Genomic DNA, 13,995 nt, shown 5'->3' on the forward strand with positions numbered 1-13,995 from the left:
TTTCTCCCAGTTGTCAAAGTGGATATTTACCACCAAAGTTCTGTATGAATTTATCTCTGGCACGGCTACATGTCCAATCCATCATTATTAGTTCAAGAAACAAAGTTTCCAATCATTGGAAATACTTCAAAATTACTGTAATTTCATTTACAGAAATATTTAACTTGTACAGATGTCAACCTACGAACTATGATAAATCCTTTAAAGTTGGCACCTCTGCTATTGGTCAATCCTTCCTGCGTCTCCTCACCTTAATGGTGAGTGAATTTTTGAATTCCTCCTTTATGATCTGTGCATCACCCTCCAGTGATCCATAGTAGTAAGAGTCCAGCGATACTTGCTCTTCAGGTACAACCGAAACAGGTGCAGGTGCTACTGCAGCTCTCTTAGGTTCTGGAGCATCCACCTGTGGCATGACCCGCTTGCGGCCACGCTTTCCAGTTTGTGTGGTAGGGGAGTCCACCATTCGGATGCTCTGCGGCAACATATCAATTGAACTGACTGGTCCTGGAGGAGGTGCTGGAGATGGCTGTAAGAACATAATACAGAATTTCATAAACAATTCTACTACAGGGACCTATGTAGGCCACCTTAATGGTTATATGACTTAGAGCAGGAAGAAGTCTGAAAGTGCCCCCAAAATATGGCACACCTAATCTGCTAACAATGTCCTGGAGCAACTACAACCTACTGTGCCACGTAATCTGCTAACCAAGTCTCAAAACAGCTACAAGATACTGACCTACTGTATCACGGCTATAAAACTTCTGACAGTCAGCAAATAATCACCATCCATATAAACCTTCTTGCAGAATGGTCATCTAAACTGGTTTTCAATAAATTCAGCTTCATTTTCTAAATAACTGGGCCAATGGGTCTAAACTATGTGTCTTGCCCTAACATCTACCAATCCTCTGCATGCCTTAACACTTCACAAATTTACAGCACCACCACCCCTCCCTTCCAGCTATAATTACTGTGGATCACATAAAAAGAAGGCAGCTAAAAAAATATGGTCTGCAAATAACTCAAAAGTCTTAGTCCACAATTGGTGGAATGAAGATTGGCAGGGGAAACCAAAGTACTCGGAGAAAACCTGCCCCAGCACCACTTTGTCCACCACAAATCCCACTTGACCAGACCCGGGATTGAACCCGGGCTGCCGCGGTGGGAAGCCAGCGACTAACAGCTTGAGCTATGGTGCGGCCTTTTGGACTGGTAAGTGGATATACTGGACTTTTACAGACCATAACTAAAATACAACAGCTCATGGATTTACACAGTATGCAGTTCACTATTGCAAGCACTAAGTCTTCTCTGTCTGCTGTGCCTTCATCAACCATTACTCGATAATGTACCCCAATAATGTAGATGCCTCAGCTTGTGTGTTCACATCCTTACTGGTTGACAACCATCTCATGGCTTCTCATATAGATAGCCTCAGCACAAACCCAGCAGAGAACATCATCTCCAACAGTTCCTCCACTGTTGCATGTGTATCTGTTGCAGTGGTCATGTGATTTGGTTGCAATGGAAATGTGTTTACACGGCCCCTATCTAGCTAACAGCTGGCTCTGCTGGCTTTACAACTTTGGCCTTGAGTGGACATGTCACAATATCTTGTACAAACAAAACATACAAATAGCAGAAAACTTAAGAAAACAGAACAATATAAGGTCAAACAGTAAATGGTCCATGTAACATATAATCTCTTATGAAGAAACAGAACTTACCTCCATAGATGCCGTGTGGCCTGGCTGCTTGCCCAGGAAGAAAGACCAAAAGAGTTTTAGAAAATATAACCCAGCTCATAAATCAAAGTAAACTTCCTGATTCATGGTCTCTGCAAGCAGTGCACATGAGGCCCAGGGGACAGGCTCATAAAGGGGGACAGTCGGTGGAAAGAAATGAGTACGGGGCACACCACCGTCAGTCTTGTAGGGAGGGGATAGTTACCAAGGCCAGTTCAAACATGAGCATTCCTTACACAGACCACATTACCACAGATAAGAAAAACAAATGTATCAATACAGATGCTTAAGTTACAGACGTGTTAGGATATTGTACTAGTAAAACAGTGCTAAGTCCTAAGTTCATTCAAAACAGTTTCCAGGTTAATCTTCATTGACCATAAGCTTCATTATTACAACAGCACATGAGCATGGTCCAGCTGGCTGCATCCTGCACTTTCTCAATACAAGAGATACACGAAAATGACACAAATAGAGCATCCCCAACAGTAATGTGGAAACTAGAATGCTGGTTTGTTAAGTCAATACAGTCCTGCCTCAAGTGAATGTAGATTTGTTCATGCCAAACATACCAATTTTATTCACAAATACACAAATTAAACACCGTGGACATACAAAACAAACACAGCACTGCAGCTGGAAAAACTAAGTAGAGATAGAAAATATTGGCTATTTAAAATCTGCAACTGCCAGAACAGAATTCATGGAAGGATGCTGTATTAATTAACCACTGGTTCTGTTATTGACCACTCAGCGCGGTTTGACGTGTATGTTTCGTCAAGGGACTTTAAGTCGTTCGTGGGGGTTCGACGTCTATGTATCGTCCAGATGCACACCTATGTTATAACGCCCATAATAATTGATGGTTTTGCTGTAGATTGTTAGATTTTTCGCTGGCCTGTTGTCAGAAGAACAATATATAATGAAACATGAGTTTAGCTGCGTTAAGTCATCGTTACATATGCCTGTCTTGCAGCAAAATCGTGTTGCTTCAAGAAGAGATTTTCTCATTCAAACTGTTATGAATGACGTGTTTTCTTTCCTATGAAGTTATAAACAGCAGAGTGATATGTGCTGTGTTTATAATATCATATTGCCCTGAGCGGGCCACACTAACACACTCAATTAGAATTCTTAGAAGAGGGGTGTCCAGAAATTTGTTCTTGCAAGATCGATTGATTTCGCACAGTACATAGCAGCCAGTTCTTAGAATAACGTCACAAATTAAGGCAGAACACTGTGGTCACCCCCTGAGATGATATGGGTGTGGGGGGGGGGAAGAACTCATTCCTTCATGTATTATCGCTCCAGTTGACTCCATTTTATCGTACTGACCTTGGTGGTTGTGTCGAGGGATGACCAGAAATATTTTTTTGCTACAAACTAAGCTCTGCTTTCGTGCACTACATACCAGCCAGTTCTTAGAATAACTTCATGAATTCCGTGGTCACCCCTATGACATCTGCTGCAGCCAAAATGGATGGAATAGGAAACGCATGGCACCAACCCCTTGTTATGATAACACAAAGGTTGAATTTACTGCAGCTGATCTGGCAAGCTAAATGACTCACGGAAAGACATTTCCTCGAGCGTATTCCCCCCACGGGGAAGAAGGCAAGACCGCACAGAAGATGTGTGGTTTGCGGAAAAAAGGGCCAAATGAAAGATACACAGTATTGGTGTGGTGAATGTGAGACAGCGTTGTGTTTAGAAGAATGCTTCAAGGCGTACCATACACTGTCAAATTCTAAACCACCTGCTTCCATTGCCGAGATACCGGGCGCTCATATTATAAGGTAAGGTTATAAAACCATCTTTTAAGATCATTTCAGTGAAAGTTTCATGCTTCAAGGCGTACCATACACTGCTCAAATTCTAAACCACCTGCTTCCATTGCTGAGATACCGGGTGCTCATATTATAAGGTAAGGTTATAAAACCATCTTTTAAGATCATTTTAGTGAAAGTTTCATGTTCCTATCTCATATAATTTAAGAACAATGATGAATAAATCATTTTCGAGCAAAATTTAAATGGCCGGCTGAATATATTACCGCCAGAGAGACATGGCAGTGGAATTTAAATGACCGCGCAAAAGGGTTAAATATGAAATTAATTTTAAGCCATAAATAAGAAAGAACCTCTAAGAGTAAAACACATGTTTCAACAAAAGCTTACAATGTGGAAGTACAATGCCACAGTTGCTACAAGCCAAGTAAAATAATCATCACTTCATACCGTAGCAGTGCCGTTAGCTACAACTGGTGTCTTTGGAGTAGGTGTGGTTTTCCAGCTAGAGTACTGCCAGTGCTTGAATGGGTTTGCTGCCACCTTTGACAAACGAGTCAGCAGACTATCTCCTAGAAAAATGTTATTACATTTATATAATACATCACAGAAGTATCTTTCCTTTGCCTTAGTTTCTCTTAAAATAAACTGCAATAAAACAACAGAATTTCGTGAACTATATATAGATTAACTATGAGCTATTTCATATGTCGTGCTGTATATCAAACTCAAACTCATGCACTTCAAGAAACAAACACAAAATTATTCTTACCATTAAATTCAGGCTCTAAAAATGAAATGGATGACATCGTACATAATTTCACATGCTACATCATTTAGAAAGGTGTACCCAATAATCTGACTGATACAGCACTATCATAACATGTGCTAAAGCTTCAACTATCAGACCCTACTGACTGCTGCCTGTTCTGCATACCTAGTGTCAATTTCTCTGATTACAGTTAATTGTAAGCATGTATCCTTGACCTATAAATAAAACTGAAGACACAACACAGCCATACCAGCCATTTCAAAAACATTAGTTTAAGTATGTAAAAAACATTTTACTCACCTGTTTCCAGCTTAGTCTGTTCAGCCATGTGAGCAATGATATTGTCAAATGTCTGAGATGCAACAGGTCCCCACCTCTCTCTCCACACCAGTTCATCCAAAAACTGCTGAATGATTTGTCTACTCAGAAGAGAGAGTGTGTTCTGAAATACACAATATACACAACATTTCTGAACTGCATGTTATTCCAGGTATGTATCATACTGGAATGAATCTGACAATGTGCTTGAACTTCAGACAATCCTTAAAAATGAGGAATTGATACACATATCAAAGAGTTGTTTGAAAAAAAAGATTCCACTGCACATTGCACACTTGCTGATGTGAGTATTAAGTCTGTATCATTCTTCTCTACTCTGCCACTGATCAGTATAGCACATCACTCAAACAGTTTTCCATTCAGTTTCATAGAATAAATTCTCATACTGTCTAAAACATTTCAGAGTTTAAGTTACATCACAAGATAATACTGGGGATCCTTGACTGGACTTAGGGAAGCAAATGAGAGAGCCACACATATCCTGTGTGAATGTGAGACCCTAGCTTAATTAAGATTATGTCACTTGGGTCAATACTTTATGGAACCAAGTGACTATTTTGACATCCCCATGTACAAAATCCTGTGCTTCATTTGAAGCGCAGGATTGCTGAGGGGATAATCAAAAGGGAAAGCCCAAAAGATAACTGTAAGTCGCGGTGCAAGGGCCGAGAAGGCCCACACCTTATACATTCATTCATTCATACATCATCAGATAACGACACAAATCACTACCTAATTAGAAAGTTACTAGATTCCATTCTCAACATATATAAGGAGCCAAAACTGCCATACCAGAGATCTTGATGAACATACAGCACTTTTCTTCTGCATGGTTGCTTACTCAAGACATGACATAACCTCAAAGATGCTTTATACTATACCAATGTTTCATGTTCAATCAAAGTTCCAGACCTGAAGCATCAAAATGAAAAATAATCTTCTGACAGCCTCTGCTGCTGCATTACCTAACATAATACAAATTGCAGAATTCTGCTAACAACTTAAAACACTGACTACTGCTGGGCACTTAAATTACGTAGAAATCTGAACTTATGTTTTCTTTTCAGATGTCAAAACAGGCAAAATTCTAACATGAGAAAAAGAGTTTAACATTCTCTAAGAGAAACAGAATGTTACTATGAAAGAGACATTTCCTGCTTATACAGGAAATATTTGTATATAATTTACATCCCTCCACTATTTTAGCATAAAATGTACAACCTGTTTCCATTAACTATAGTCACATTATATTGCTGAAAACAGTTCCTACAGTGCTACTGTTTCAAACGATTTACATTGCTGTAAACTTCACAACAGAAAGAACAGTGTACAGGATGATATTTGGTCCTAAAAGGAGTAATTACTGGCACCTGAAACAAGTTTGAGAACCGTGGGAAAACATGTTCTATGTGTGCAGAAGTCACACCATGGAACCATGGAAATATTCTGAAGAGAACAGAAAGATATGTCAGGTATAAACACTAACTTTTAGCCTTGAAACTCTTCTGCTCACCTTACATGGACATACACAGGTTGAAGGGAGCAAGAAATACCTGCTAAATGGTAAAATGTAAACAAAATCCAGCCATACAATGTTTTGACTGCGCTTTATACACACACAAACAGGATGTGTCTCAACAAATTTTATACTCACAGCAGCCAAGGATAAAAAGGTCTACTTCAAAATTATGTGAAAAGTCCAAAGCCAACCATTCCAGGCTTTTCCACAGCTTCTCACCGCTAAGAAGAGAGCATAACACACCTGAAACATGCGTGGCACAATGCGCCGCAGGTACTCCATAACATTTTGATTGCTGTACTTGTTTTGTGGGGTTGGTGCATCGCTGATTGACACTTGGTACACAGAGTTAAAACCCATATTGTGCAGGGTACCCTTGTCCACAGTGAAGTCTGTCAGGATGATGCTGTCCTTGTCAACCCACTGTTCTAATGGTTCCAAGATCTTCACAAATCGTCGCTTATAGTTGCGTTCCCCCTCCTGCTTCCAAGGGACAAATACAAGAAATTCTGTCAGCATCTGCATACACATCACATTTATTGTAATCTAAAGGCTGTTGTGATCATAAAACTAAAATAAACATTTACATATAAATAAGATCTCACTGTACAGCCCAGTTCCTTTTTGATATGCTAAAATTTTTACTCTCTTTCATTATACCTTCCAAAACTAGTATACAAATCTGATTTTTGTGTTACATACAGTCCTGCGAAATGCAGCACAAATCAAGGACTATTTCTCACACACTTAATGTTGAAAACAGGGCTTACATTTCTTTGTGAATGGTTACTTTTTTTATTATAATTCACTTTGGCTACTTCAAAAGTGAAACAATATGCTAAAACAGGAACCATATCAATACCACCAGTATTCACCAGAAATCCTTCTGAAGATCACGTAATGGGCTTACATGAACGCTGAAAATGGTCAATACAAGTAATATGAAGGCTTGAAGGGGGAAGGCTTTCAACAGAGGCTTTCTCTGATTCAATGTCAACAAGACTGAAAAGAGTGTACTCTATGATACGCTATACAGAAATCCCAAAGGCATTATTTTAATCTGACTTGCAATCTGTGAACTGCATACCAAATGAAAGCCCCAGTTAAAAGTTTTTAAATTATTATGAGCTCCATTCAGGGTTTGGTCTGTACCTAGTGGCCACGACATCATATATAACAGTAATAAAGAGCTTTAAACAGGCATAACCCTTTATCAGATAGGACCACACATGTGCTGATAATTATCTTAAAGAGAACATCAAGATGTTACCTGGAGTGGCTCCACAGCTCGGAGTCTAATAAGTTTACTCTCTGGATCCATAACGCCAAGCACCTCCACTTTCACTTGGCGCATGTTCCCATCTTGTGATGTGGTTCCCAGGCTAATCACTCCTACCTGGTACAATTAAACACAAACTACAATAGTATATCCAAGTAAACAGTAAAAATCAAGTCAACATGTTATCACTACATGTACCCTCTATGCTTAACTTCCTGTTTCATATTGTCACGTGGTTGGGGTTCCATAACTAATGACAATGGCTTCTGGATTGGATGACTGAACTTATTAATGCCTTCTATTACAATCACTCTTAACCTTTAACGTCAGAATGTCACATATATATGTCGCAAGCAGCAACCAGAGTTGGCCGAATGGCACGTATATATGGTGCAGGACACATGCACTCTTTGGGAGTGCTGACAGTTTGACCTTGGGTTTGAAACCAAAACAAACCTACGTGAGGTCATGTCAGTGGTTCATTCCTTAGCTCTGAACAAAGAAATCGTTTACCACGGTACTGGTTTCGATACTATTTACGTTTAGATATGACTGTTTATGACCTGGTCAGCCAAATATAGCCCAGCTTTGTGCTTGCATATGAGTGCTTCCAAGCCTTCAAGGAAGTCTGACGCATTCAAGGATTGGTTTGCAGTGGCGAATTATCAGTCAGGAAGTCAGTGTCAGACTCTCATTTTTATTTTGCGGCTTGGAAGAGGTATAAACCCACTGAGCCAGTGTTACTTTGTGAGTAAAAGGCATCTTCGCCACTGCGACTTTCAGTATGTCGAACTGGCACTCTTTTCGAGTAGTATTATAATTACTTTGCATCACTATTTTGCTAGTATTACCAACAGGTGAGAGTGTCGCTTTGTCAATCAACATAATTTATTCGATTTTGCTAGAAACCCCCCTCCCCCCAAGATGATTCTTCAATAGCACAAGCAGAATATCACGGTCAGTGGCGTTTCTCGGGGGAAGGCCAAATTTGTCAGGGGGCCCAACTGAGTTGAGTGGAGTTGAAAAAGTCACAACACTGGCCAACCAAAGGGAAACAAAGCTGTTGTTGTGTGTTTTGCTAAATAAGAAAAGCAGGAACACCCTCTTCTATTGCAAAAAGTGTGATTTTGCTGTGTGAAGTGGACTGCTTTGAGAAGTGCCACGTGTGTCGGTGTGATTATCACTGTGAAGTGACTGAACTGACGCAGTTCAAACTCGCGTACAGTAATATTATTGTATATATAGTGATTATATTTACAATATCACCAAGTCTCAAAGCTGAATATCATGGTCAGTGGCGTTTCTTGGGGGAGGCCAAGGTTACCTGGGGCTCAACTGAGTCGACTGGAGGTGAAACATTCACAACCCTGGCCAACCAAAAGGAAACAAAGACATGTCTGTTCTCAGAATAAGAAGCGCAAAAGCATGCTCTACTACTGTAAAAAGTGTGATGTTGCGCTATGCGTGTTGGGCTGCTTCGAGACATGACACGCGCGTCAGGGTGTGAGTTATCGTAAACTGTGAAGTGACGCAGTTCAAACTCACGTACAGTCTGAACAAAATATTATTGTATATACTGTGATTATATTTACAATATCAGCATGATTCAAGGCTGAAGAAAAAACAACAGGTAAGTCCTATGGAATTTCATAACACATATAATAAAGATTATATTTTGCAATTCATGACAAAATAATCACAGTTAATTTTCGTTTGTAAAAATTGCTCTTTTGTGTACATGTAGAGAAATTTATTGTCTTTCAGGTTGTTTTTAGTTTTTATTTCTATGTTGCAAAAAAGGAAAATATGGATTTTTTCTGACGGTTTGCAAATTTAATGAATTAGGGTGATTTAAATATCGGCCACAGAGGGCTCCCGGCAATTTAAAAGTCCATACATTAAAGGTTAATTACAATTTTTACAACAGCTCACAATCAATGACTGCCCAAGACTTTCTCCATTCCTTACTGGACTATGAGCGTCTTCTCTTCTACTGTGATGGACTTGGTTCTGATTTACAAATCAGTCACTTCTTCAGCTTCTGTTGTCCGCTGGTTAACACTGCACAGCAGAATACTCAACTCAACTAACTACTGAACTCTCTTACAAATCACTAAGGATAAATGAAGAAAGAATGAATCAATTATGTGTCCCCCTCTCTTTATAATTTCAGGGAGGACCAAATATAAGTTATAACACCAAACAGGGTCCTCTATTATTCTGTTTATCCACTGCTATAGAAATATGTGTTATTCTTGTAGCAGCAGTCTGGTCTTCACGAGTTTATAACTTTCAGTTTTCCTAACCATGGAAAACGTGTTCTGTAACCAGTCGGTTTCCAAGGATTGATCTCTGTGCGACAACATATTCACCAATTTGTTTCCTAGAAATGCTTACATGTCACATTATAAAACTTAATTGTATAAAGGTTTGGGAAAATCGTTGATCCATTACAAGAATATTATGTTTAACAATTAATTTAATTAATTTGCTTAGTGGGGGTTGGAGTCCAACTGGACCCACTCGGCATGGCAGGCACTGATTGGCCTATTGCAGCCAGCCCTGGATGATTATGATGATGGAGAATTTGGTGGAATGAAGACTGGCAGGAGAAACCAAAGTACTCGGAGAAAACCCGCCCCAGCGCCACTTTGTCCACCACAAATCCCACTTGACCAGACCCAGGATTGAACCCAGGTCGCCACAGTGGGAAGCCTGTGAATAACTGCTTGAGCCATGGTGTGGCCTTATGTTTAACAATGTCAACTATCTAAAGTACATGATGTACTAGATATTTCAAGGGCTGGCTAGACTGAGCATGTGGGTTCCAAAGTTAGACGTGTTTTAGTAGGTTACAGGGTGTATTCCTACAATCAACATAAAAAGAAATTTCATTTATTGCCCTTTCAAAAGACTGTATGTTTTAGATATAATTATATCACCATCAGACCCTAATTACTGAAAGCACAAATGCACACTCTCCCCTTACACAAGGCATATTACAAATGTATATTAAAATTCACGTTTTATCATCAAAGCTATAAAACTAAGTCATCCTAAATGGATGCATTTTGTGATAATGTGAGATAACAATTCAGCATTATTACTCACCTCTACTCTCTTTTTGAGTCCACCCATCTTCTCATATTTCTCATGAATGGCTGCAGTGCAAACGCTGCGCATGTTTGTGAAAAAGTTCTTCACATAAAAGTTGTCTACTTTCACCCACTGTACCACATTCTGAACATTAGTTTGGCATGCCCAGTGATAGATAAGTTTCAGAAGTACCGTTGGTGGGTGCGGTGCTCCCTCAAAGATAGACCCACTGAATACCTACAAAAGAGACAGTTTAACTTCTTTTCATCAACAAGTTAAAAGTAATCCATAATCAACAGTTTTTACTTCTAATTATGGTCTTCTGATGTCACTTCCTCTGACTACCCAGTTCTGAGTAGGAGCAACACATAATGGTGAATTCCATTTACTTCTGATCATGATGAGGATGAAAGCCAGCACAAGTCTACAGTCTGACATAGGCTCCACACCTTGGATAGGGCCTGGTATTACTACATGCATTAATTTTTCATTTTGTCAGAAGTCAGCACTCAATATGGTGTGTCTGTAACTTCTACACAGGAGGCAGTTTAATATAAGCCTAAAAGCTTGGATAAGGCCTACTATTACCCATATACATTAATTCTGGCTTCTTCAGGGTCTGTATTTGATATGGCTGGTCTATAATTTATACACAGGAGAATTTGCCTCTAGATCACCAGGTGGCCCAAGGATCTCATTCACACAAGTTGCAAAGAATCATTACCACTGACCGAGGAAGAGGCAAACACTGACCGATACAAATCGTTGAGGGCAGCACTCGCTGATCCAGACATAGCCCCCACTGTAAGGGAACTTGCTAACATCTGAATACATGCCGAGTTTCAGTTTGATGGGTGTTGTGTTGTCAGGCATGACATGCGTGGTGCAGTACTGCTCACTTCGCACTAGACCTTGCTGTATCAGCCATTCAGTAAATTTCGTAGGGGTGAACATCAGCACACTCTTCACTTTTGCATCTGAAACACAAAACACTTATTCAAGGTCTGAATGGTTGAAAAGAAAAAAAAAAATCAAGGAAATAACAGATTATACATAAACTCACATTAATACCACAATTGAGCATACCTTTGCATATTACCATAAATATAAAGACAGTCAAAATTAAAATATTCTATTTCTATGAATGTTCCAGTTTCAGAATAAGACTGATTTGCAGCATTCCTTGCTGTAGTGTGCAGGCACAGAGAATAAGGTCCACAGTCTGCTACAAGCATGCAGTGTGTTTCTTTTGTTACATAACCTTGGAATTATTTCATTTGAAGAATAAAATTTAACAATCGTCCTTTTTACCTCTTTGACTACAGATGGTCAGAAATACTGCCGAGGTGCTACATATGATAAGACCCAAAGACTACCACACAGTACTAAATACCATACTGAAATCAACCGGGATTCCAAATTAGGATAAATGTCAAGTTATCCAGTTGTTAATGCATGTTAATTAGGATCTGTGACAATACTAGAAACGAGGCAAACCAAGGCTTATCATAATACAAAGAGCATCCGGATGGGCAACAATGACCCAATCAAAAGACTTCAGGTAGTTCAGTAGTTTAGACAAGAATGTGTTACTGATAAGCATTCTGGAAACCAGTAAATGAGCTGGAAAGATGAATATGTACATCAACTGCATGATGCAGTGCAAAATCATAGCAGACTATCCATTTATGGAAGAGACTAATAGGTGGAAATTATTTTCTTCAATTATGAGTGGTCTGCAGTATGAACATGCTCCATGAAGTCAGACTATTAAACAACATTTCTATTTACAAGTGCTGAGAAGTCTCGAAGATGTAGTCCACTACAAATGGTTCCATACTGGGTATCTAGCAAATGGAAAATTTAACCACGTGTAGTTTGTGCAGCAATTCTTACACAAACACAGCAAGGAAGACCATCCTGGGCAACCTGCACTGCTGCAAGTGGTATCCCAATGTTAAGACCTCACATAAACAAATTTTCCTAATAGTGTGTTATCTTATTAACTATTTGGCCATCAAAATATATAACCTAACAAAGTAAATCTTTCAACCCACATATAAAGCCAGAAAATATTATGATTACCACTTACCCTTGTGAGATTTGAGGTTTTCATATTGATGAAGGTTTAGATTGGAGTATTTTAGGTTGTGACACTGTATAGTGTCATAGGTGGTTACCAGTATTTCTGAGGAACTTGCTGCCTCCTTCTTCAAGGCTAAAGTGGAAGATGGAGGCAGCAGGTTCCTCCAAAATGCAACTCCTCACAAAACTGCACAGTCTCACAACCTGGAAGACCACAATCTAAGCCAGTGGTTCTCAACTTTTGTCAGACTGTGGGCTGGTAAATTCTTTTTTCTATGACAAGGGGGCGGTATAATTGATGCCAGGGCCCGGTACCGAGCCACAGCCTGGCGGTTGAGAGACACTGATCTAAGCTATTATCAAGACAATCTCTACCTGTTCCTTCCCTTTCATTAACATACTACGTATATCATACAAATCCTCAAGCAGCAGAACTTGAGCTAGTCACCAAGCTGTTTATGCCAGGTTATTTCAATCCTGCTGTAATTGACTTGCAATTCATATTAAGCACTGAGAAAATGATGCATATATTTGAAACTATTTTGTGATAAATCATTCTAGAATAAAATCTATGAAAAGTTACAGTTAATCACTTGATAGCTAAAATTGTTCCAAATACATGCGATGACATAAAATGTTACTTACGTTACTCTAAAAATACAGTATTTCTGCATAAGGGTTTCCTACAGTTCATGAAGAATTTCTGTTCCATGTAATGAACTCTGTATGGTAAGTATGAAAATATGAATATGAGCGCATTCTGACATTGCATTTGGAGCGGTAGTTTCATTTTCTGTTAAACACAAAAACTACTTAAATGCCTTGTAGCTGGCAAATTCTCACTGTGCTGGGATTCCAAGCAGAACACTTTTCTAGATAGAGCCAGTCAAGAGGGGATCTGGGGGGAAAAGCTCCCTTCTACTCACAACCACAAGGTCTTGTACCAAAATCAGATGGAATTTTCTGTTTGCAGTTTGTTACAACAAACAACATAAACATTTTAACTATTCAGTATGAAGAAACTGTGCACATGAAGTTTATGACAGACCCTTCCACTCTTCAATACCGACCTTTCAGAAGGTGAGAGGTCAATGCTGATTGTGCCACAAGGATTGTGAAATGGTGAGATTTAAACCAACATGCCAGCCAGCCTTCACTGTTGGTACAGTATGCTCTTTCACAACGTCCAAAATTTAACAAAGGACGATAACAAGCAGGTTGGTGTGGCAGTAATGCTCCAGTCTTGTGTTCATGAGGTGTTCAAACTAAATCACATCTCACACAATGGCTACACTGCCAGAGGTTTTCATAGTTTTCCTCAGTCCTTAAGAGCATATTCCAGGATAGTACCTTGATCAGATCATAAG

At 39.4% G+C, this 13,995-nt stretch overlaps 1 protein-coding gene across 4 annotated transcripts in view; it reads right to left on the reverse strand.

Annotated features, from left to right (window-relative positions):
• LOC111862331 overlaps positions 1–13,995 on the reverse strand; it is a 58,500-nt gene that overhangs the window by 15,507 nt on the left and 28,998 nt on the right. For 2 of the 4 annotated variants that reach the window (XM_023847627.2, XM_023847628.2), the window contains exons 8-15: positions 11,297–11,520; positions 10,559–10,780; positions 7,439–7,564; positions 6,412–6,651; positions 4,611–4,752; positions 3,989–4,110; positions 1,734–1,757; positions 251–529 (exon numbers count right to left, since the gene is read on the reverse strand). In XM_023847627.2, the coding sequence (XP_023703395.1) occupies positions 251–529; positions 1,734–1,757; positions 3,989–4,110; positions 4,611–4,752; positions 6,412–6,651; positions 7,439–7,564; positions 10,559–10,780; positions 11,297–11,520 (1,379 nt within the window). The remainder of the gene's footprint in view (positions 1–250; positions 530–1,733; positions 1,758–3,988; positions 4,111–4,610; positions 4,753–6,411; positions 6,652–7,438; positions 7,565–10,558; positions 10,781–11,296; positions 11,521–13,995) is intronic. The other 2 variants (XM_023847629.2, XM_023847630.2) reach the window with 2 other exon arrangements.

This window comes from Cryptotermes secundus, unplaced genomic scaffold (genome assembly GCF_002891405.2).
Source record: "Cryptotermes secundus unplaced genomic scaffold, Csec_1.0 scaffold408, whole genome shotgun sequence".
NCBI classification, from domain to species: domain Eukaryota; kingdom Metazoa; phylum Arthropoda; class Insecta; order Blattodea; family Kalotermitidae; genus Cryptotermes; species Cryptotermes secundus.